At 45.7% G+C, this 23619-nt stretch overlaps 1 protein-coding gene across 1 annotated transcript in view; it reads right to left on the bottom strand.

The window, feature by feature from the left end:
• CFAP221 (cilia and flagella associated protein 221) overlaps positions 1 to 23619 on the bottom strand; it is a 563252-nt gene that overhangs the window by 311264 nt on the left and 228369 nt on the right. Inside the window, exons 14-16 of the mRNA XM_085646788.1 lie at positions 22846 to 22941; positions 20285 to 20381; positions 7565 to 7701 (exon numbers count right to left, since the gene is read on the bottom strand). Of these exons, the coding sequence (XP_085502914.1) occupies positions 7565 to 7701; positions 20285 to 20381; positions 22846 to 22941 (330 nt within the window). The remainder of the gene's footprint in view (positions 1 to 7564; positions 7702 to 20284; positions 20382 to 22845; positions 22942 to 23619) is intronic.

Here is a 23619-nt window from a genome sequence, read left to right as displayed (position 1 = left end):
CGGTGAGGCCAAGGCGGCAGAGTGAAGTGAGGTGGTGCAGAGTGCAGAGTGCAGTGCCCACAGGTCGCGGTGCAAGCAGTTGCTCGATGGTGGCGGCAGTCGTCGTCGTCTGTAGGACCAGGGTTGCAGTGCGAAGTGCGGCGGTGCCTTCAATGGTGCCCTCAGGACATGGTGTCAGTGACGGTGTCTTCTGCTTTCCCCCTCAGTTCCAGAGGCGGTACCCAGAGGTAATTGAAGTCTTTGCTGTCCCTGAGACTTCGTGAACAGGAGGCAAGCTCTATTGCAAGCCCTTGGAGATAGTCAGCAACAAGTGAAGAAAGTCCAGTTCAGTCCTTTCACTGCCCAAGGCAGAAGCAGCAACTGCAGGCCAACCCAGCAAAGCAACAACACAGCAAAGGGACAGTACTCCTCCTGGCAGTTCTCCCAGCTCTTCTTCTTGGCAGGTCCCTTAATCCAAGCGAATTCTAAAGTTCTGGGGTCTGGGCCCCAATATTTATACTCAGTTTATCTTCTTTCTTTTGGGCAGAGAGTGTCTGTGCTCAGCCCAAACCAGTTTGCTCCTCTCTGGGTCCAGCTTCCTAGCAGGATGTGGAGACAGTATTGCCCAAGGCAGACCGGCCCATTCAGGTGCAAGGGATCTCCTCCCACTACTCTAAATGCAGCCCAGATCTATTAAGCCCATCCCTGACTCACCCAGGAAAGGTAGGACACACCTCAACCCCCCAGTGGCTGTCTGAAAGAGAACGCACATCCCCAGTCCCTGTCACTCCAAAGCCAGACAGTCAATCCACAACTCAGCAGAAGCACACAGGATGGCTAAGAAAGAAAATACCTATTTTCTAAAAGTGGAATTTTCAAACACAGAACATAAAATCATCTTTCCTAACATATGCATTTCTACACTCAGAGTTCTGGCTTACTAAACTCCATTTCTCTATCTTGTCCCAAAGATAATATATAAGATGTTATAAGTAAACTCCCATTCTATCCAATGGTACAGATAGCCTTTCAATAGTGAAAAATGAAATACACTGTATTTCACTGTCAGGATATGTCACCAATACCAGTACATGTCCTACCTTTCACATACACTCCACCCTGCCCATAGGGGTGACTTACATGTAATAGAAGGGAAGGGTAGGGCTTGGCAAGTGGATGCACTTGCCAAGTCGACATGACAGTAAAAACTGTGCGCAGACACTGTAGTGGCAGGTCTGAGAACCCTTTGAACGGTGTCCCATGAGGGTGGCACTATCAGTGCTGCAGGCCCACTAGCAGCATTTGATTTATAGGCCCTGGCACTCTCAGTGCACTTTATTACCAATCAGGCAAACACCAACCCATAATACAATTTACAATAGGAGCACTTGCACTCTAATACTGGACAGCAGTGAGAAAGTGCGCAGAAACACTAAACCAGCAAAAACAGAGTCATAACCGGGAGGTCAGAGAGCAAAAAGACAGGTGAAACACGCCATAAGATGCCAGGTCAAACAGACAGTGCCTTCTGACAGACATGCATGACTTCTGAAACATCCTTTAGTAGGGTAAGAGGTGTGAATTCTTGGGAACACGAGTCAGGTATGAATTTGTGCATGTGCACGTATGTGCTTGATAACTTTTCTAGGTTCTGCCCCATGGCACATGAGCACTTTTATAATGTTACAATCATTGGATTTGGTTTGCATTCTGTAATGGGAGTCAATCTTCCATTAATTTTTAGATTGGATCTTTCATGATCTGAAAAAATAACTTTGCATGCACAAGCAAGGATTGGACTAGCTATGATGAGTATGGGCTGCCCCCCTTTTTGAGCTTTAAACCCGGGTACTGGTTCTTTGTTAATTGATAATAGGGTACTAAATGTTCTCCATGCAAACTACATGTTTGTGAACGCACCCCCGCTTTCCCGAAAAAAATCCCCTTCTGATTTAAATGCTTAACTTCACTTCTTTTGTATTTTTCCATTCATTTTGTGTAGATAACTCTGAATTAGAAGGTCCCTGCTCAGGTGAGAGCATTATGTCTCATAAATGTGCATGGAATGCATGTATAGGTCGGCAGCCCGGAGGAAGGCCCCAGAACCGGATGGGATCTTGGCGAGGGCCGAAACATGTTAACAAAACCAGGGGCAATTGCGATACTAATGCTCAATTAAAACCCTGCATCTGTTTTTAAATCATCTCCATGGGACCCTATTAATCAAAAGGAATTCTCTTTGGGTACACCATGAGACATTTGCAGCTTCTCTTACCAATTTGGATCCCTGCTTTATCCAGATTGATACTTAACATAAGAACTCCCTTCTGGTTGAGCCCGCCCTGGTGGTACTATCCTAACAGGGTGTGGATAGGCACCGATGATGAAGCATGCCACTATTTAGTGGGTGAGGCATCTATTCCAAAATCTTTGGATGTCTTAGTAGGACCTTCAAGTGTTTGTTCTTTTCTCTTTTTCTTCGCCTAATTGCCCTTTTGTGTATGGGAGAACGCAACTACGTTTGGTTTCTCTTGCTCTACCTCTGTGATAACAAGTAATTGACTCTGCCCCAGCAGAACATCCCTTTCAGAGGTACCAATCCAGTTTAAGATGGCCAGGACTCAGGAAAGCCTGAAGTACTGTGGGCAGGTGCCTTACTTGCACATCTGCAGCAACACAATACAAGGGCAGCAGGTGCCCCTCACAGCTTCAAGTATGAGCCTCCATGAAGTAGCTACATTTCAATGCTTTCCCCTAAAAGCAAGGGGAACCATAGAAATGTGTCCATTCATGGAATATGTAAACTGGGAGACAAAGTATGGGCAGGTTAGTGTGCATGTCATCATTAGAGGTGGTGAAGCGCTTAAAGGCAGGTAGCTTCAACATACGGAGGACAGAGAGTTGGTACCATTAACAAATTCAAAAATATCAACGAGCATACGTACCTCCTTTGATGGAGGACTGGAATTATACTGTTGTGTATCACAATCAATCAATCAATCAATCAATCAATCAATCAGGGAATTGTAAGCACGTTACTCACCCGTGAGGGTCTCAAGGCGCTGGGGGGGGGGTGTCCGCAGATCTGTTTAGCCGAAGAGCCAGGTGTTGAGGGTCTTCCTGAAGGTGTTCAGGGAGGGGGCACGTCTAATGTCTGCCGGTAGCTCGTTTCAGGTCTTGGCTGCAATGTGAGAGAAGGATCTTCTGCCTGCTCTGGCTCTGTGAATGCAGGCGGTTTCGGCCAGTGCGAGGTTGGAAGATCTGTGGTTTCTTTTGGGTACGTGGAAGTTGATTCTGTTGTTGAGGTATTTGGGTCCGTTGTTGTGTAGGCATTTGTGGGCGTGAGTGAGGATTTTGAAAGTGACTCTTTTCTCCACGGGGAGCCAGTGGAGACTTCGTAGGTGTTGACTGATGTGTTCGTGTCCGGGCATGCCGAGGACGAGTCTGGCGGCGGTGTTCTGTATTGTCTGGAGTTTGCGGAGTAGGGACTTGTTGATGCCGGGTTAGAGTGCGTTCCCATGCTCCAGTCTGCTGGTGATGAGTGTGTGGGTGACTGTCTTCCTTGACTCAGGGGGGGGTTTCACTTGAAGGTCTTGCGGAGGATGCGGAGGGTGTTGAAGCAGCTGGAGGTGACGGCGTTGACCTGTCGGTTCATGGTCGAGTATGATGCCGAGGTTCTTGGCGTGGTCTGACGGGGTAGGTGGGCTTCCGAGGGCGGTCAGCCACCAGGTGCTGTCCCATGCAGAGGGGGTGGTACCGAGGTCTGTCTTCTCGGCATTGAGCTTCAGGCAGCTGTTGGTCATCCAGACTGCGACGTCTTGCATTCCTTTCTGGAAGTTGAGTTTGGCAGTGGTGGGGTCTTTGGTGAGGGAGAGGATGAGCTGGGTGTCGTCGGCGTTGGACGATGGCTGCGAGGGGGCCATGTAGATGTTGAAGAGGGTGGGGCTCAGGGATGAACCCTGTGGGACTCCGCATGTGATTTTCGTGGGGTCAGAGAGGAAGGGTAGGAGTCTGATCCTTTGGCTTCTTCCGGTAAGGAATGATCGGATCCAGTCCAGGGCTGTTCCTTGTATGCCTGCGTTGTGTAGTCTAGCAATTAGTGTGCGGTGGGAGACGGTGTCGAAGGTCACTGATAGGTCGAGTAGGATGAGGGCTGCGGAGCGGCCTTGGTCCAGGAGGGTGCGGATGTCATCTGTGGCGGCGAGTACGGCAGTCTCTGTGCTGTGGTTGCTTGGAATCCGGATTGGGATGGGTCAAGGACTGCGTTCTCTTCAATGAATCGTGTCAGTTTGCTGTTGACTGTTTTCTCTATAACTTTGACTGTGAAGGGGAGAAGCGAGATGGGCCGATAGTTCTTGAGGTCGGTGGGGTCAGCTGTGGGCTTCTTGAGCAGAGGTCTGACGTCTGCACGCTTCCCGTCATCTGGGAAGGTGCCTGTTTTGAAGGTGGTGTTGATGGTGTGTTGTAGTTCAGGTGCGATAGCGACCGCGGCTCTGTGGTAGATATGAGGGGGCAGGGGTCGGTGGGGGCCCCCGAGTGGATGCTTTTCATGGTCAAGGAGGTGTCTCCGGCCGTGATCGGTGTCCAGTTGGAGATGGTGGGCTGGCTGGTGTTTCTGGGGGGCGGGGGGCGGGCGTCTGTGGCACCTGGTGGATGGTCGATGAAGTTGTCGTAAAGGTTTTTGATCTTGAGGTGGAAATAGGTTCCAAGATTGTCGCAGAGGTCTTGGGATGGGGTGATGTCTGTGGCTTCGCTGCGTGGATTGGTAAATTCTTGAATGACACTGAAAAATTCCTTGGAGTTGGTGGAGTTGGCCAGGAATTTGTTGTGGATAAAGTTCCTCTTGGTGGCTCTGATCTGGTTATGGTAGCCCGTCATGGAGTCCTTGTAGGTGGTGTGGTTTTCGGTTGTCTTGGTGTTTCTCCAGTTCTTCTCCGGGCGTCTGCAGGTGGGTCTATCTTCTTGGAGAGTAGTGGTGAACCAGGCAGCTTTCCTGGGGCGTTGTCTGTCGGCGTTACGTAGCGGGCGAGCACGTCTGCGCAGTAGGAGATCCAGGTGTGGAGTTCTCTGACTGCGTCGTTTGCGTCAGGTGCCCAGGTGTGGTTGTCTTGGGTGAGGGTGGAGTTAAGTTGCTTGTCGGTAACCTAGCTCCCGTTCCTTTGTGGTGGGCGTGGGGCTGGTTTGGGTGCCTTGGGTTTGTTGATGGCAAAGTGTATGCAGTGTTGGTCGGTCCATGGCGGCTGCGTTGTGTGGCTGAATTGGACGCTGTTTCCTGCCGCGAAGATGGGGTCGAGGGTGTGTCCTGCTCTGTGGGTCGGTGTATTGACGAGTTGTTTAAGTCCGATGCTGGCGAGGTTGTCACAAAGGATAGTGGAGTTGGGGTCGCTAGGGTTGTCAAGGTGGAAGTTCAGGTCTCCAATGAGTATGTAGTTTGTTGAGACGATGGCGTGGGGCGCGATGAAGTCGGTGATGGTGGTGGCGAAGGGTGTTTGGGGGCCGGGGGGTCTGTAGACGAGGGTTCCTCAGAGTGTGGCTTTGGGGGTGGTCTGGATCTGGAAGTGCAGGTGTTCGGAGAAGGGGAAGGTTTCGCAGGAGGTTGTGAGGTGGAGGGTGCTCTTGTGGGTGATATCACAACTAGTAGTAATCAATGATTCGGTAATGATTGGATATTTGGAGATTGCGATCACCCAATATATTGCCCAAAATAAACACACCACCCTACAGATATGGGGACTGGGGGAGATCTTGTATGACACATCGATACCAAAGGGGATACTGGAGTTGACCCGAGCTCCCTTGACTTGCTGGAACAATGTCCTTAAATATATTAAAGAGCACAAAACCATTACGAAGGAAACCTCCCTGTAGTATGGATCCTGGCTACCCCAAAGTCTCTAGGCTGAGGGGATTCGGGAGTTGGAACCTCAACCGCATTTCCAAAATAGAAGGCATGTGGTCCAATAATTACATGAAGTCCTTCAAAGAATTAGCTGCAGAATTGCATTTACACAAAACTCAATTCTTCTGTTATTTACAGCTCTGGCATGCTTTGGCATACCACACTTCTGTCCTACAACTTGTGCCAGAATTTATCCCTCTTGGGTCAAAATCACAATGGAAGGCCTGGGTGAAAAAAAGGGATCTCCTGCATTTACCGATCACTGGTCCTCAATGCACCAGCCCTGTACACACAACTCAAGGCCCACTGGCACCAAGACATTAGCCCCAGGAAGCTAATATGACTGCCAGGTGTATAGCTACTCACAAAGGGTATGCAGTTCCTCAAGGCGGTCAAAGTGAAAAAGAGGGAGGAGGAAGGGGATCCTCATTGTCAGAACTAGCTTGCTGGGTGTGTGAGGGCTCTAGTTCCGACAAGGAGGATCCCCTTCCTCCTACCTCTATATCACTTTGTCCGCCTTGAGGAACTGCATACCCTTTGTGAGTAGAGTTTGACTGGGCATGTATGCTGGACCTCGTTAATAAGCCCTAGTAGTCCCTTCTTTTGCTAATGGTATATCTATATCTGCCAGGGTCCACCTAATACAATTAAAATACTTCCACCAAATGTATTATGACCCAAATAAACATTGGTGTATAGGGCACAAACCTACAATCACTGCCTGAGATGCACTATGGAAGGCGTTGGCTTCTTCCACATGGTTTAGAGCTCCCTCTCATACCATATACTGGACTAGGATACACAACAGAATGAGTAAAATTGCAGGCTATACACTCACCCTGAACCCTAAACATGCTATGCTGGGTATTGAGGAATCTGGATAGACTGGATGGGCCTCAAGCACTTTAATATAATTGCTTACTGCTGGCAAAACAAGAGATTGCACTATGCTGGATCACACCCAACCACCCCAACACTCACAGAATGGTCAAAGGGAATTGAGGCATATGCAGCCGTTGAAGAGTCAGTGTATATAGCTTTTATATATGTCCACGACAGTACCATGCAATATGGTATGCATGGAGGGATCACACTGACTAATGTCAACATCTCCTGCTGTGGATTAATTGAATTTACCTACCCTACATACTGCTAAATGTAATATGTGATGACGTGTTGACCTATATGTGGATGTTTTCTACTGATTTTTGTTTTGTTGCAAAACTACATAAAAAGATTTCTGAGAAAAAGAATATCAACAAGCAACTCAACTGTGATCTTACAAGAAAAACAACACTGCATGATCATCTGCTCTGGACTATGTAAAATCAGAGACGTTTTAAGGCATGGGCAAAGTGGGCAATTGCCCAGAGCCCCCATCTTCCAAGGAGCCACTGGGAAAGTGAACTAACTTTCCTACTCCAATCTGTCTGTTTCTCCATCGCAACCTTTAAGGTATTTATCAATATTGCTTGACATCATGGGGTCTGAATTTGCAGAAAACGGGCAATAAAATACAAAATTGTTGCGAACAGGGGCCCCATAGAGTATGTCTTGATCAGTGCCCACAAAACCATTAAAACGACACTGTTTAAGGAAGTCATGCATTAACTTCCTTTCAAATTAGGCTTCTATTTGCCGAGTTCAAGAAATACTTTCTCTGAAATCTGTTCCTGGTTTACCTACCAATTCGTCTTGACCTTTTGAAGGCAGGAAAGTTGGGAATGCAAAAGGTAATATCTTTGACACGGGAAGTTGAAACCGGAGCGAGCAGGTATCATCTTCTTTCTCGGGTGCAGAGATGATTTTTTTCAAACATTCTTCTGTCAAGGGGAAAACATGATTTTTACTATATTTCTGTATTTTGTCAAACGCAGTTGCAAACTACCAAAATGACAAACAGCAGTAAATCTCATGTTTTTATTTTGTAAATTTTTTTTGAGTTTTATATAGCGCGAACTTGACCCGAATCGGTTATCAGAGCGCTTTACATAGCACCAGTTGCGTTACATTAAGACATTCATTTTTGTTAGACACGGGCGATTAAGTGATTTGCCCAGAATCACAGGATGTTCAGCGTCATTGCCGAGACTCGAACCCAGTTCCCCAGATTCGAGGTCGATTAAGCACTTAATGGGAGAAATTTCAGGTTACATGAATTAACTTTACACACTGCATGCGCATAAAACAGGCACTCGGCTCTACCATGAGCCAGCGAGGCACTGTAGGATGCGGCTCCAGGACATTCAGAGATTCAAACCAACAGAGCATTAACAACAACAACATCAAGAACATAAGATCCTTTAAAGTGCTGGCATTTTGGGTAACAACTATAGGGGCAAAGGACCCCTAATATGCAATTACAAACCAGAAGAGAGGGCCGATCGGCCAACAAAATAGAACTTAATAGGAACACACAGTGCAGGGAAACTACTTACAAATGGAAAGATCAAAGGCAGGAGCTCAAGTTAGAAGGTTTTTGGTCCGCGTATAAATAACCAGACAATCATAAGTCAGCATCAATCAGGAAAGTAAAAAAGTGGAGAACGTCAGAGGGTAATAGGTTAGGGAGAATTGAATCATGCACTGAGAAAAATACAAATTTCTGCTGAAGTGGTTCATTGAACATATATATTGTTCAAATTTGTTGCTTGCATGTTAACAGAGTTCATCTTCATTGTGTTCATTCACCAACTTGATATAAAATTCTTCTTCAACAGATACAAGGAAATACAGTCAAGCCAAATTATTCCTTAACCAATGCAAAGAAATACAGCCAAGCCAACACGTGTTTCACGAAAAACATTCCCTTCTTCACGGCTTTCAAAATACACTAACAATTCTATGTGTCATACGTTCCTGCACATAGTACATCGCTTCCAATGATAAATTCTCCTTGCGGGATATTTCACAATAATTGATACAGGCTGTAGTCACCCTCTGGTGGTCGCGAAACACATGTTGGCTTGACTGTATGTCCTTGTATCCGTTGCAGAAGAATTTTATATCAAGTTGATGAATGAACACAATGAAGATGAACTCTGTGAACATGCAAGCAACACATTTGAACAATAAATATGTTCAGTTAACAACTTCAGTAGAAATTTGTATTTTTCTCAGTGCATGATTCAATTTATGACACTCCCTGAAAGGAAAAGGGGGAACAGAGAAGTAGAGCTGGACAATTTTTCTCTTTTTCCCTTTGTTTGAATAAAAAGGTTAGGGAGAATGATGGTGAGTGAAATAAAACAAAAACGAGTGGAGAGATAACGGATAGGTTATGATGATACAAGGTGCAAAGCAAACGAATTATGGAGTACATTCCCGAAATACAGTGCAGATGTTAAGGGCAACTACATGGTTTAGAATAGATACTCAGACTGGAGGATATTAAGGACCAGAATTAAAGTGCCTTTGAAACAGGAGGAGTCATGGAAGTCATTTAGGCTTACTCCATACAACCAGTGACACTGCCTTTGCCACCCCTGGCTTCAAAGGTGGCAAAATCAGTGCCTAATACACAGATTGGCTCACCCTTATGAGCATCAGGGGATCTACCCTGTTTTCTGTCTATATTTGACTATGCTAACAGTAAATAATAGTATATTATTTACCATTAGTGTAATACAAAAATTAAACAGCAGGAGCTGGAATGGAACATTCACTGGCAGCTGAAATTAGAATAAAATGCTTTAAAATATATGCTCTGTCTGTGCTCACAGGTTAGAGTGTTTGAGTGAGTGAGTAAGTGAAAGTGAGTATGTGACAGTCAGGGACTGGTAGTGAGAATCAGTGAGATCGAATGCCAGTTAATATGAGTGGGTCAGAGTGCATGCGAATGAGGGAGTTAGAGTAAGACTGAGTGCAAGTGAGTATACTAAGTAGAAAATAAGAGGGAATCAGAGTACGAATGAGACTAAGTGTGCATGAGTGAGAACAAGTGCGTAAGAGTGAGTACAAAAGAGAGAGTGAGAATGAATATGTGAGTGCACATGAGTGAGAATGATTAAGAAAAACCAAGAGATAATGTGTCAGTAGGTGAACGTGAGTGTGAGAAAAAATGTGGTGTTATGCTTCCACATCTGCCTTTGGCATGCTGAAGGTCATTTTTGGCTTGTAGAGGCAGCCATGGGACAATGCTGGTGTTGGCATAATGGAGGCAATTCTTAGCATGACAGGCACCTGTGACAAAATACTGGCACTGGTATGCTTGCGGTAATATTTAGCATGGGGTATCCATGCAAAAAGTAGCACACTTGAGGTACTTCTCGGCATAAGGACACCTATGGTAAAATAGTGGCATTGTAATGCTAAATGTAATTCATGGCATATGGGGCACCTGTGGAAAAATGCTAGTGTTGGCATACTTCAAAACACCACATCATTCTTGGTATAGGGGGTACTTGTGGCACAATGCTGGCATTAGAACATTGGAGGAAATTATTGGCCTAAGGGAGGACAACCATGGCATCTAGGAGAGGGCAATCATGACAAAATGCTCACCCTGATCTACCGAACGTAAATTTTACATAAGGAGTGACACTGTATATTGATGGCATTAGGGGCAACATTCTGGCACTGGTGTATTGTATGTAATGTTTGGCATAAGGGAGCACCTGTGTCATTTGGAGGGCACCCATGCCAAAATGCTGGCCCTAGCACAATAGAGGTCATGTTTGACATACTTTGGCACCTATAGCACATTTTGAAAAAAGGGTGTCAACTCCTGGGGAGGTTGAGGTTTCATTGGTGCCACAACATAAAAGGGTTTGAATATTTAACGAGTGTTCTTTCAGAGCCAAGGGATTTAGCAAATGAATGCAAAAATTCTGTACTAAAATGTACTACTTGACCCCATTTTGACCTCCCCTCCCCCCCCCAGATTTCACTAGAAAAGGTCTGCCACGCTTGCTTTACTTGCTCCAGTTAGGGGAACTATTGTACTACATCCCATCACTTTCAAAGATCATGTCAGCACCCTGATGAAGGTGTATCTTAAAAAAAAGATGTTTGTGTTGTGTTAATCATGCAATTATTACGGAACTTCAGCGGTGTGAATTATTGTGATGTCATCCAGGTCAAAGTCATGTGACATCAGTTCCTAAGAAGAGTCAGTGTCAAAAGTCATATCATGTCACTTCCTGTGATGTCATTAAGGTGAAAGGATGTTGGTAAGATTCCTAGGTACTGGCTGATCAGACCCCGAATACCGCATCCATTTCAATGAAATTGAGAGAAAAGTGATGCATTTTTAGGCATGTTGTTGATATCTGCAGGGCATTCTAGATGAACACATTACTTACATTTGGTAATGCCTTATCTGGTAGATACGCAATCTAGCTACAGATTCTCTGCCTTTTAAATTATCTCCAAATGTCAGATTGGATCCAGAAATGTTTTGTCAAGCAGTACCTCTGTGCGCCGGTCAGGCAACAGCAGAAAACATGGAATAGCAGAAAGATAGCCCTGCTGGGCAAGAGAAAGAATAAAGAGAAGAACCTGAAAAACTAGGGGGGGGGGGGGGGGGGCCGAGATGGAACGATTTGTCTTTTTGTACACCACGCCACAAATTTTCCCCAATGGTAGGTGTATACCGTCCTGGTGGAGGGACACCTGGCTGCCAAGATAATGCTGCAGACTCCAGGAGGAAGGTCTAAAGTTGTCAACTGTCTCAGATCAATCGGCAAGCAAGAAGGTGAAGAGTGGACAGGTTTGAGTGTGGGGGACCCTCCCCTGCTGCTGCGATAGAAGATCCTCCCGAAGGGTTAGCCTGATCAGAGGAACGATGGCCATACTCAACAGCTCAGAATACCAGACTCTCTGTGCCCAGTCCAGAGCAACAAGGATGACTTGGGCTTGGTAGTTCATGATCTTCTTGACAACTATGGGCAGGAGTGGTATGGGCGGAAAGGCGTACCGGATGCCTGAGCTCCACTCGAGACGAAAAGAGTCTAGGAGCGAGAGCTGCCTTGGAAACTCCAGTGGGCCGAACTGCTGACAAGGCACGCTCTCATTGGTGACTAACAAATCTAACCATGGCTCCCTCCAAAGCAGAAAGAGACCGTGCACCACCTCCTGATGGCGAAGCCATTTATGTTACTTAAGGCATCTTCGGCTGAGTTTGTTTGCCCTGGCGTTCCGAGAGCCCACCAGGTAGTGAACTACCAGGGATATGCCCTGACGTTCCAGCCATGTCCAGAGACGCAAGGCCTCTTGACAAAGGGTCCAAGACCCCACCCTGCCCTGTTTGTTGCAGTACCACATGGTGGAGGTGTTGTCTGTGAACGCCTGTACTAACCTTCCCTTGATGGAGGGTGGAAAGGCTTTCAATGCCAGCCAGAACACCCAGAGCTCCAACAGGTTGATGTACAGTTTAGATTCCACTGGAGACCAGAGGCCTCTGATCTTCACCTCTCCTAATTTGCCGCCCCCTCTCAGAAGTGATGCATTTGTCACTAATGTCAGACCTGGTTGGGAAAGGGCGAGGGGTCTACTGTTCACACAATCCTGAATTGCTAACCACCACTGCAGATGATGTGCTGTTCCCTCCACGATCTGGACCATGCTGGAGAGATTCCACCTGTAGGAAAGTAGGATCTGCTTTTATGGTTACCCCCACTTTTTGCCGGGTGCTAAGCTGTTACTGACTAGTCTGACTGGGATCCTGCTAATCAGGACCCCAGTCTACCTGCGTTCTCCCTTAAATTGTTGTGGTTAGTACTTAGGTACATTCCATATTGGATACCGGGGTACACTTATCAGTCCCTAGTATATGGTACTAAGGTACCCAGGGCATAGGTACCCTGGAGGTCCCCCATGGGCTGAAGCATGCATTATGCCACCCATGGGACACCATTCAAAATGGAACTACAGAGCTTCCAGTGCAGCACGTGTAAGCTGGTTTCCTATATCTAGGGTCACTACACTTAAAACCTATAAGTCACCCCTAAGGCAGGCCTTTGCAATCCTGAAGGCAGGGTGCTTGGTTCTAAGTGAGAGGGTGCCCCTGAATGAGCAGGACACCCCTGCAGCCCATGGAGTCCATTCTCCCGGGTTGTCAGTGAAACAGCCATATACTTTATAGAGGGGCACAGAGTAATTACGCAATGACCATCTTGAAACTGGCTGCAATGAATCCTATCATGTTTGGTATAAAACATGTTGGAATCATACCCCCACACCATAAACAGTGTGGGGGTATGGTTCCGAACACCGTAAACAGTGTGGGGGTATGATTCCGAGCACTGGTAGAGCCCTCCGTTAGGCTCTCAGTGTTCCCGGTGCCAACCTTCTAGACCCGGACAGCACAAAATGGTTGCTGCCGACCAGAGACACATTTCTGCCCTCCTGCTGCTGAGCCAAGCTTGAGCAGAGGAAGGCAGAACAATAGGCATCCTGTCACAGGAAGGTGTGACCACCTCCCACACAGGATTTAGTGTATTGGGACCGGGTGGGTGCGCTTGCCAGCGCCACTAAGTCTGCATGAGGGGCACATTTGGTGTCCCTGTGCATAGTCCAGTTCAAACCAGTCCTGGGAGCCGTTGGCTCCTGCTCTGGTGCGGAAAAGGACAAAGAACATGGGAGTAACCTCCCCCCTGTCCAGACACTCCACTGGTAGGGTACCCTGAATTGTCCCAACCCTTTCCTAAGGGTACTTAAGGGCTTACCTGTGGGTGGGTCCCTAGATTCATTGTGGGACAAGATTCAGATCAGACACCACTTCTTCTTCCACCATCTGGGCACTCTGGACTTCGTTTGGGCTAGACTTCGTCTACCTTCCAGTCTGCTGCAACATCTGTTGCTGTGCACCATACAGGAACCTTCCAGGGCCTGTGGGCATCAAAGACACCTGAAGGGATCTCCCTTGGAAATAAAGGAGTCTGTCTTGACCCGAGTCGTTGTTCTTATACCACTTTCTTAATATATGGTTTAGTCTCCCTCCACCCCCCCCCTCCCCCCCCCCCCCCCCCCGGGGTCCACTGTGTATTTCATGCTATTTACTGTATTTCTATGCAAAGTATTGTGTGCATTGTGCTAATCTCCGTGTAGGAGATATCTAAACGTGTTAAAGAGTATTCTATAATAAATGCATATTTCTATAAATATCTTGTGTGGTTCTTTTTTCACTTAATCTATACTATAAGATTGCATTCTGGTAAAACAAGCTGCTTTGCACTCCTTCTGAACTAAGCCTGAAGGCTGCTCTCCACAGGTACCACTTAGAGAGCGTCTAAGGTTGTCTAAGACCTCTTAAATCACCATAAGGGTTGTCTGGACTGGTGCAAGGTGCCTACTTACATTAGTGGACATCATATACCAGGCCAGCTTCTCACACTACTGATGCAACACTCACTGGAACTTCAGGTCCCACAACAGAGCCTGCATATGCCAGTTGGCATGTGTCCCAAGCGGTCTGAACGAAATCCTGGGTGGAGGCTGAAACATCAGTATCATAGCCTGTACATCTTGAACTCGCCATTTGGGAAGATATGCCTGAAACTACAACTCCTCCAAAACAGTTCAGCTAAAAGGGAGTGTCTGAGATGAAGTCAAGTGTGCCTTCAGTACGTTGACAGTGAAACCCAGCAAATGCAGGAATTCCGCCGTAGTCTGGAGGTGGGAGACAACAGCCTGTGGCGGGCTTGCCTTCAACAGGCAGTCATTGAGATAGGGGACAACTGGCACCCCTTATCTCCGCAGAAGAGATGCAACCACCATCATCACCTTAGTGAACACCCGTGGGGTACTGGTACAGCCAAAAGAGAGCACAATGAACTGAAAGTGCTCATGTCCCACCGTGAACCACAGATAACGCCTGTGGGAAGCAGAACAAGAATGCGGAAATATGCGTCCAGCAAGTCGAACTGAACCAATAAGTCTACCCGCGACCAGGGCAGATAAAACCTGAGGAAGTGGGAGCATTTTGAATTTCTCCTTCTTGAGGAAGAAATTGAGAGGGCGCAAGTGTAGGATTGGACAAAGGCCTCCGTCTTTTTTGGGCACCAGAAAGTAGCGGGATTAGCAACCAAAACCTACTTCTGGTGTTGCCACCCTCTCTATGGCTCCTTTGGCCAAGAGAGACATCACTTCTTGGCAGATAAGGAATAGGTGGTCCTCTGTTAACCTGCCGCAAGTAGGTGACTGGGGGGATAGTCACGAAGGGGAGGGAGTAGCCCCTTCGGACGATCTGCAAAACCCGATGGTCTGATATGACAGACTGCCAGTGGGGCAGGTGATGGTGAAGCCTGCACTCCACTGGGTGCACATGATGGTAAGAGGGCAGACTATAAGGGTTTAAAGGCTGCAGCTGCCAGAGGAGTGGTGGACTGTCCTAACCTTTGGCTGCCTGACCCACAAGGTCTGTGGGTACCATGTCCTCGGCCACAAAGAGTCTGTGAAGCTTGCGTGCCATAGTGGCTGTGAGGGAATGGACGGGACTGGAAGCTCCTTCCATGGCCACGAAAAGAACGAAAGGCAGATTAGAGGTGACAAAGGGCTCCGGCTCCTGGAAACTTGGGGAGACGTGGAGACAGCCCAGGTGCTGGCTCTACCGTGGAGCCAGGCCTCAAATGTCGATGCTCCTTCCATTTAATCAGCCAACAGATGAGGAGAAGCCAAAGATCTCTTCGACTTCTTCTTCTTTTTGTGACTTACCTGAATGGCCCAACTCCGTGACTGCTCCAGGGACCTTCCTCTCGACTGGGATCGATACAGTCGCTGCGTCGCGAGTTGAGCTGCCAGGAGCTTGAGGGAACGCTCCCTTATGGCCTTTGGTTTCAGGGAGCAGCAAACAGAGCAGGCCTTAGGATCGTGGTCACACTTGAGGCACCAAAGGTATACAAGAAACTGGTCAGTCACCGACATTGAGCAGTGACAGGTGCTGCAGCGCTTAAAGCCAGCCTTTCAAGAACATATCTCTGCCACACCAGGAGGAAAACCTCAAAAAGACCAGACCAGACAAAAAGCCAGAAAACGTTTGTAAAAAATGGACTAGGCGGTCGCTCTGGGTCTGTGCTGACTGGAGCAGAAAGAAGAGAACTGGCGTCAGCTCGCTGGGGTGGCCACTAGATCGGGATCGTGCACGCCACTTCCGATGTGGACGACACAATGCGGAGCTGAACAATGTCACTTAACGGCACGCAGGGGTAGTACTCGAGAAAAAGTTTTCGGATACAGTCTGATGCTTGGAGATAATTCAAAAGCTAAGTAATCTGTGGCTAGAAGTCTCCATCAGATATGATGAACTTCTGGGATCCATGCAATCCACACCACACTGGATTCCTTCTGTCACTCCCCCGCTCTTCAGTTAGTACCTGCGGATTTAGCGCTGGAACGCCCCGTCTCTGGGGCAGCCATGCGCTCTACAAATCTGATAAATTAACATTTCCCAAGGTCTCTGGATTTCAGAAATGCCCCTGGTAGGTAGAGTTCCCTGGTATCTGGTAGAAACTGTCCCAAATACTACAGTTCTCCCTCAAGGGAAATAAAAAAGAACTAGATTTTTTAGGGGTATGTTAGATGTCGGAAGGACACATACAAGACACACTATCCTACAATTCCCTGGGCCTCTAGCTTTCAAAAATGCCAAGAACAACCAGACCCGAAAGACAGCTAAGAAACCCCAAAATACTCTGCAAATATGAAACTATGGTGAAAATAATAAGTATTTCCAGAATTTTCAGGGAATGTCAAAGAACACCCCGCATAGCATTCCCACAGTTATCCTAATATAAATGCTACCCCTCATGTGTAGGTGGGCCAATCGCCCAGCATAGAAAATGCCCAATTTCTTGATTTTGGCATGTCCTCAAAGTTTCTTGGTGAAAAACCTTCCTTTGAGAATGGTGGCAGTTACAGTATTGTGTCTAGGGTTGGATAGATTCCATAACATACTCACGCACATTTCTGAAAAATAGACATCTTGGGGAGGACAGAATGGTGTGGCTTGCGTGGATCCAACAATTAATTTTAACCTAGAATGCCTTGCAAACGTATGAGTGAAAAAACACACATGTATGTGACAGAAAAATCCGGAACTCACAGCCATTGTCAAATGTCCTTCTATTCTGGTTTCCTATACTTTTCTCAATAAAAAACACACATTTGTGGGTGAGCTTATTGTACCAGAGAAGATCAAGACAAAGCTATGACAATGTAAAATGGATTTTGTGTTAGCATGGTACAGTGTTGGTTCAATCCTGTCAAGTGCAAATGGTCCTCCCGACAAATCTTAAGTACCATTTTTATCAGCACTGGATTATAGGACTTTTGCCATTGGCTGGATGTTCCCAATTTATCTGTCATGCAAACATAAGTAAATCCTACTATTCAGAACCATGGCATTCTAGGTAGGAACATGTACTTGGATCCAGACAATCAACACCACCAAGGAATTCCCTGTGCCTCTAGTTTTCAGAAATGCCTGTGATGTTAGGATTGCCTGGGCGATAGCAGACCCCAGGTCAAAACAATACACTCATCCCCAATTCCCAATGAAAAAATAGATTAACTTTTTTTAGCCATGGTTTTGATGTTCATAGGGTAAGCACTTGAATCTAGCACGACAACGGTATAGGCAAGGGGGTGCGGCTTAATGTCATGACAGCTCCCCACTTTTAAAGAATCTATCTCTGGTGCCCTGCTCGCTGGTAGGAGGACTGGGGGTAAACCTGTCATTTGCCCCATAAGAGAGCAGAAAGATGGTCTGAGCTGAAGGGGTTGGAGGTGTGAACAGACGTCACACAACGGCCTGTATCCCACACGATTAATTAATTATAAATGTATCAATGGTGTCTAGCAGGTCTTCAGTCACACTAGGTGGTCATATTCCCTCATCTGCTTTGGCAGTAGCCATATACACTGCCTGGGCCTTGGGGGTTGTGGGGTGCCCCCCAATGTCAGAATGGGCCAGTCACCCACCTCATTCCGATTCCATCCATATTATATTATACCTGATGTCTAGTGGGCTTTCAGTCCCCTGGAGTAGTCAGATTAGGGGTAAACAGAGAAGGACTGCATGAGCAGGATGGTGCGTCCCGATGCTATAATGGGTAACTTCCACCAACCCTTTTATTATTCATGAATACATCTTTGGTGTCTAGTGAGCCTTCTGCCCTCCTGAGCAGGTCAAAGTGAGGGTACACTCATACATTGTACCCACAGAAAGACTGTCTGGACCTTTTGGTGGGGAGGTAGAGACTGCTGCTAGTACTGGATGAACCTCACCCAATTTGTTTTGTTAAATCTATTCCTTATGCCTAGAGGGATTTCTGCCTGGTGCAGCCAAACTATGGGCATACGCTCCTCTGTCTAGTAGGGGGCAGAAAGACTGTATGAGACCCAGGTTCGGGTAGTGTGGTCCAATGTCATGATAGACAGGCCCACCACCCGACTGTTTATTCATAAATAAATCTCTGATGTCCAGTAGGTTTTTGCCCCAAAGGGTGCATAGGTTGGGTCTATATGCTCCAATTTGCCCCCTAAGAGGGCAAAATTATTGATTTAGTCCTCAGTTGTGGGGAGAGATATGCCCTGTGAGTTGTGGGACTCTTCACCCATCAAACATTATCTGGTGATTTAGTGGATGAATCCCTCCCAGTGGATGCCCCTCCTGTAGAGATCCACAAGCAGGGATCCTCTATGAAAAGGTTCCACTAGAAGAGGGAGAGTCTCCCGTTTCCAATGCTAAGTCTTGTTTAAATCAGTGCTCAGGGGGCTGAGCAGTGCCTCCAAGCACATGTTGAAGATAATGCTGTTCCCAAGTAGCCCAAAGTGGGGACTTACAAAAGGAAACTCGAGCACCTGAGAGTTTTCCAGTTATAGATCCCTAGATAAGATGGTCTCGTCCACAGCACTTTCATAGCAGTCAAGGGTAGCGCAGCACTAGCACTAACCAATGTTGTAAAAAAGAATAAGGACTTTTTTATGTGGATGGTAGGAAACAATCTCTCTCTTGGATTGTCATGGAGATTTAAGTTGGAGAAAAACTGTGATATTCCCAATTTTCAAACTACTAATGCATTCGCTTCACCTCTATCACAGGATAATGTTTATTGTTTTTTTCTCTGAGGAAGGAATTTACATCAAAACCTTTATCCCTCTCCACTATTGACAGAATGTCTCAGTTTAAAATGAAACATCCAGTTTTTGATCACCCAAAATCCTTGTTTGTACCCAATTCCTAATCTTTTCTTACACTACATACGATATGCGAGTAGATGCTGGGTGGTGGATGTTCATTTTCCCTACATACCTACTCACCACTTGCTTGTATGGGTTTTAAATTCGCAAAAAAATGTAAATAGGTGACTATGATTGCATTTAGTATGGTAAGGGTAAGAATTTATATTGGCAGAAACTGATTCCACGTCTTACACATCTTTGCAACGAAAGATGGCCTTCGGGTACCTGTAGGAACTGTATCTTTAGTCCAAAGTCCACAAAAGGACTCATTTTAGGAGCTCATTAGAGACGGGTAACAGGAGTTAATGGCCCCATCGGAATTATGAGATCCACTGGAACACTGCAGATCTCTTAACTTTCCCCTGGAGAGTTCAGCTGCTAAAAGCTGCCATATTCTCCAGATGAAAGTTTGAACCAAAATGAGGAATTATCAGTGTAATTTGACCACGAATTACTGATTTCCTGGTAATTCTTCATTTGTTAGTGGACCAGCAGGGTCCAACTCTAAATGGGTGGATTTTCCTCATCCCAGGAGTTACCTGTACCCCAGTTATCGAGAACGGTGGAATGCTGGGGCCTTCAGTGTGAGGCAGTCGCGGCCGGCATGGCTCGTATTAATAATAAAAAAAAAGAATTTAAACGTACCTCTCCGGCGGCTGGGTCCCGTGTTTTCTCTGCTCCTGCTCACAGGAAGCAGAGGCAGTCAGCCAGGTTCCCTCCCCTAAGCCAATCACAACGCTGCAAGCAGCGCTGTGATTGGTCGGGACGCTGCCCAGCCAGCGGCTTATGGGCATACCATGTTCTCCATGCAGGCTGCAATGCAGCCTGCATGGTGAAGGGCAGAGTCCGCATTACTGGTTTGGGAGGCCCCAGGGGGCCGACCAAACAGTCTTTGCACACTCAGGAGTTGACACAAACACCACAACTCCCCTGCCCTGCTCGCAAAGAGAAAAGAGTGGGGTGAAGCTCCTCCGCCTTAGTGGCAGAGCCGCCCCTGGGTGAGTCCTGTGATTGCTGGAGGTTATCCAACAGCACTAATTCAGTGCTCTTTCCAAGAGCTTGCGAGGAGATGTTACTGCTATTACAACAGCTTTGAAAACAGGACTTAAAAATCACACTACAAACTCACTGGCACTGGGGTCTCAAAATCTACCAATTTATTTAGTTTTTAATGTAATCAGATGTTTTAACAAAGTGTATAAAACCAACAGCAGGCGTATTTACCTGATATGTGTTGTCCATCTTCGTTCTGTGCTTTAATGTATTCAATTACTTTTCTTAATGAACGTAATCTCAGATTTACACGACACCTAATCAAGATCTAGGGATAAAATGAATAATATGTTCATGACAAAAGTAGTTTATTTTATTTGACATTCGTGGATATTTCAAATATTCTGCATTTCCATGATGTTTAATAACTGTGGTGCCAGAGTTGTAGGGCCTGATTTACAAAAGTAGGGCTGTAAAGCAGTCAGTGTTTTTGTACAAGAACTGCATTGCGACATCACGTTCATTTTGCACTGCACAGAAATCCATTCACAGTGTGTCACAAAAACTGAAGCCTTATTAATATTTATGAGGCAGGAGTCCTTTTGAAAGTTTCTGCAAATGGAGGGATGGGGGCCTACAAGGGAAAGCAGACATCCAACCCTGTATTCACCGAATGACAAGTCACCTTCAAGACCTGGCTTTTCAACTGATCCAGAGCTGCACAACCCTCCCCCCCCCCTCCCCCCCGCCCACCCCAAGTGCCTTGAGACCCTCACGGGTGAGAAGCGCGCTTTATATACCCCTGATTGATTGATTGATTGATTGACAAGTTCTTTTAATGCAGTTCCTGCCACTTAAAGGGACAAGGGCTGCTTTCAGAAATGAGTTGCCATTCAGTGAATGGAGCTGGAAGGGGTATGCAGAGTTCTCCAATAATGCCTGCAGCCACCATTCACAATATGAAACATGCCCCTTGTGGTCACCTTCCACTCTCCGAATACATTACCATCTCCCTTTCAAAGTCTATCAATGGTTTGTAACTACAAATGCGGTTGCAACGCATTGATACACTTCCTAGCAAATCACAAAGATTGGGATTCATGATGGGTCCCGATGTGCACTTTGTGACCAGCATTTTTGTTGCAACACCTGTAATTTCGAGAATTGCCTGATTTGCCACCTCAAAAATGCTTCATACTTTGGGCTTGTGGTTTCATTTGACGGATTCGCACATGGAAAACCTCTTAACTATTGTCTTTGAGGGTGATCAGAAAAATCGTAGGTTGCTTCCTCTTTGTGAGAACTTGCTTCATAGCAAAAACACTCAGAAAGAGTTCCATGTGCACAAAAACAAAAAGGGCATAGAATGTGGGGCTCTAGTATCTTCTCTGAATCCACCAATTACCTGCCTAGGTCAGCACACTAAGATTGAACGGAGTTTCCTCTGTGACTTACCATTGGTTCCTTTCCTCCAGTAGTGCCCAGGCCCGCAGAGGCGGGGAGCACTCCAGTTCTGGATAGGTGCTACTAAGGACAATTCAGCCCCATATGCCCCACTTGGCAGAACCTCAGAATTTCCTGTCTATTGTTAGACTAGTCCTTCCCAATAGTAGCTGACAGATCAAGCTCATAAAACCGTGAATGAGCTGTCAACCCAGACGCAGATGTATATGTCTTTTGGAAGCACTGAGCCAATCTCAGGCAGTATATAGTTCATATTACCAAATTGGTATAATGGTTGTAGGTATCCAAGATATAACATTAGTGCTGACATTTCAGCTCATTTTACCTATATGGCACACTTTCCTTTAAAAAGTTAACAGAATTGCTAATGTAATGTGCTTTACGTGTTTCTTTTTGGACTGAATCCCAAGTACAGGATTCTTTTTACAATATAGTGTACAATTCATGTATTTCCAGTGGTTCCTCAATCATATGTGTCTGATTATTCACACATTTTCAAATGTACAGTGTACACAATACCATGACAAACGAATGTATTTTGTGTCAAATTCAAACAATTAAGATCATGCCAACAATTAAGTACACTTGGGATCATTTTTGGCAAGTGACACAAATCTGAAACTACAATATGTAATCTGTTCACATATGTAAACTAAACGCAATCAGAATGGATTTTTACAAGGAGTCCTTCTCTAAAACATTCATCAAGCATTTTTCAAACTGTGCAGATTAATGTATTTTTTTTAAATGTTATCATCTGGCCTACACACCCAGATGTTTTGGGGTGTTCTTGGTCCTAAGGTAGAAACAAGTTTTATATTTCCTTAAGTCCCTTGGAGATCATTATATGCTTTCCAAAAAGAGGTTTGGGTCACCATTGACAGAGACTTGGGTGGCGTAAATAACTTTTGGGACCTGGACAGTTTTTGAAGTTTTCATCAGTACAACAGCTAATCAGAGTTAAGAATTTTAGGACTCAAGGATGATGCAAGCGTTGAAGTGCGCACAAAATGAGTCTGAATAAAGAGACACCTGTGTTCCAACATTGGGGAACCTTCAGGAATTAATGACTTTGCCAACATGTTACGAAACAATTCGAGATACAGTCCAAATGCCAGCCTAGGTTTTTTCCATCAGTCCATTTAATTGCAATTGTGCATCAGGATATTTCTCGATAGTTCTAGTTTTCTAGATCTCCTTGAACATTAAAGTAAATATACTTAGTATTTTTTTTATACTCTTTGGGTTGAAACCATGAGAAATAAAAACGATCGAACACATGAGTACACTCACTGAATGATAAATGTATTACCTTAATTCATACAAACCTTTCGAGCAGCTTGCTGAAACCTTCTGAGGGCTCTTTGTCTCTTGGCCCATAAACTATTAACGTAGACATCAAATTTTGGCTCAAAACTTGGTAACTGTTTCCAATACAAAATACAATGACATCCTAGAGTTATTACACGAAATATAAAAGCTTACCAGTGAATATATTGAATAAAGCATACATTATAATAAACAACAAAGCTGATTAAGAGTAGTTCATGATAGTTGCGAACCTAAGTTTAAGACATAGTGTTATTTTAAACTGACGTCTACAACAAAGTAAAAACTTTGGAATATCAACATGAAGTTGGGCAAATTAAGGTAAGTGTCAGGATAATGAAAATTCAACACAAACCTCGAATGCCCAGCCTCCCTTATGCCCGAAACACATTAATCACATGTTTATAGCAGTTACCACCCTCTCCTTGACAAGAAGACTTACAGCAGACAGACTCAACAAGCAGAACCACAAGGAAGAATTCAAAATGTGGATAATGCTTCTCATTTCTTCACTGTTGATTCACAGCAGCCAATGAAACGAAAGTAAAATAAACACTACAATACCCATGAACATCTCAATGTCACATGATCAACCATAGAGTATCCCCAATATCTAAGCTCTGACTGAGGTGACAGTGTCCTCTTTCTTTGTGCGATCATCTAACAGTTAAGTCCGTAAACCAAACTTGATCTTGAAAAACCATCCTTGTGGTAAACAAACTTCTTCCCTGAAGAGACAACTTCCAGCCCAACGGGGCTCAATCTCAGAACCT

Source organism: Triturus cristatus, chromosome 3_2, assembly GCF_964204655.1.
Source record: "Triturus cristatus chromosome 3_2, aTriCri1.1, whole genome shotgun sequence".
Lineage (NCBI taxonomy): Eukaryota > Metazoa > Chordata > Amphibia > Caudata > Salamandridae > Triturus > Triturus cristatus.
The sequence above is the reverse complement of the archived record's forward strand: the minus strand, read 5'-3'. Positions and strand labels throughout refer to the sequence as shown.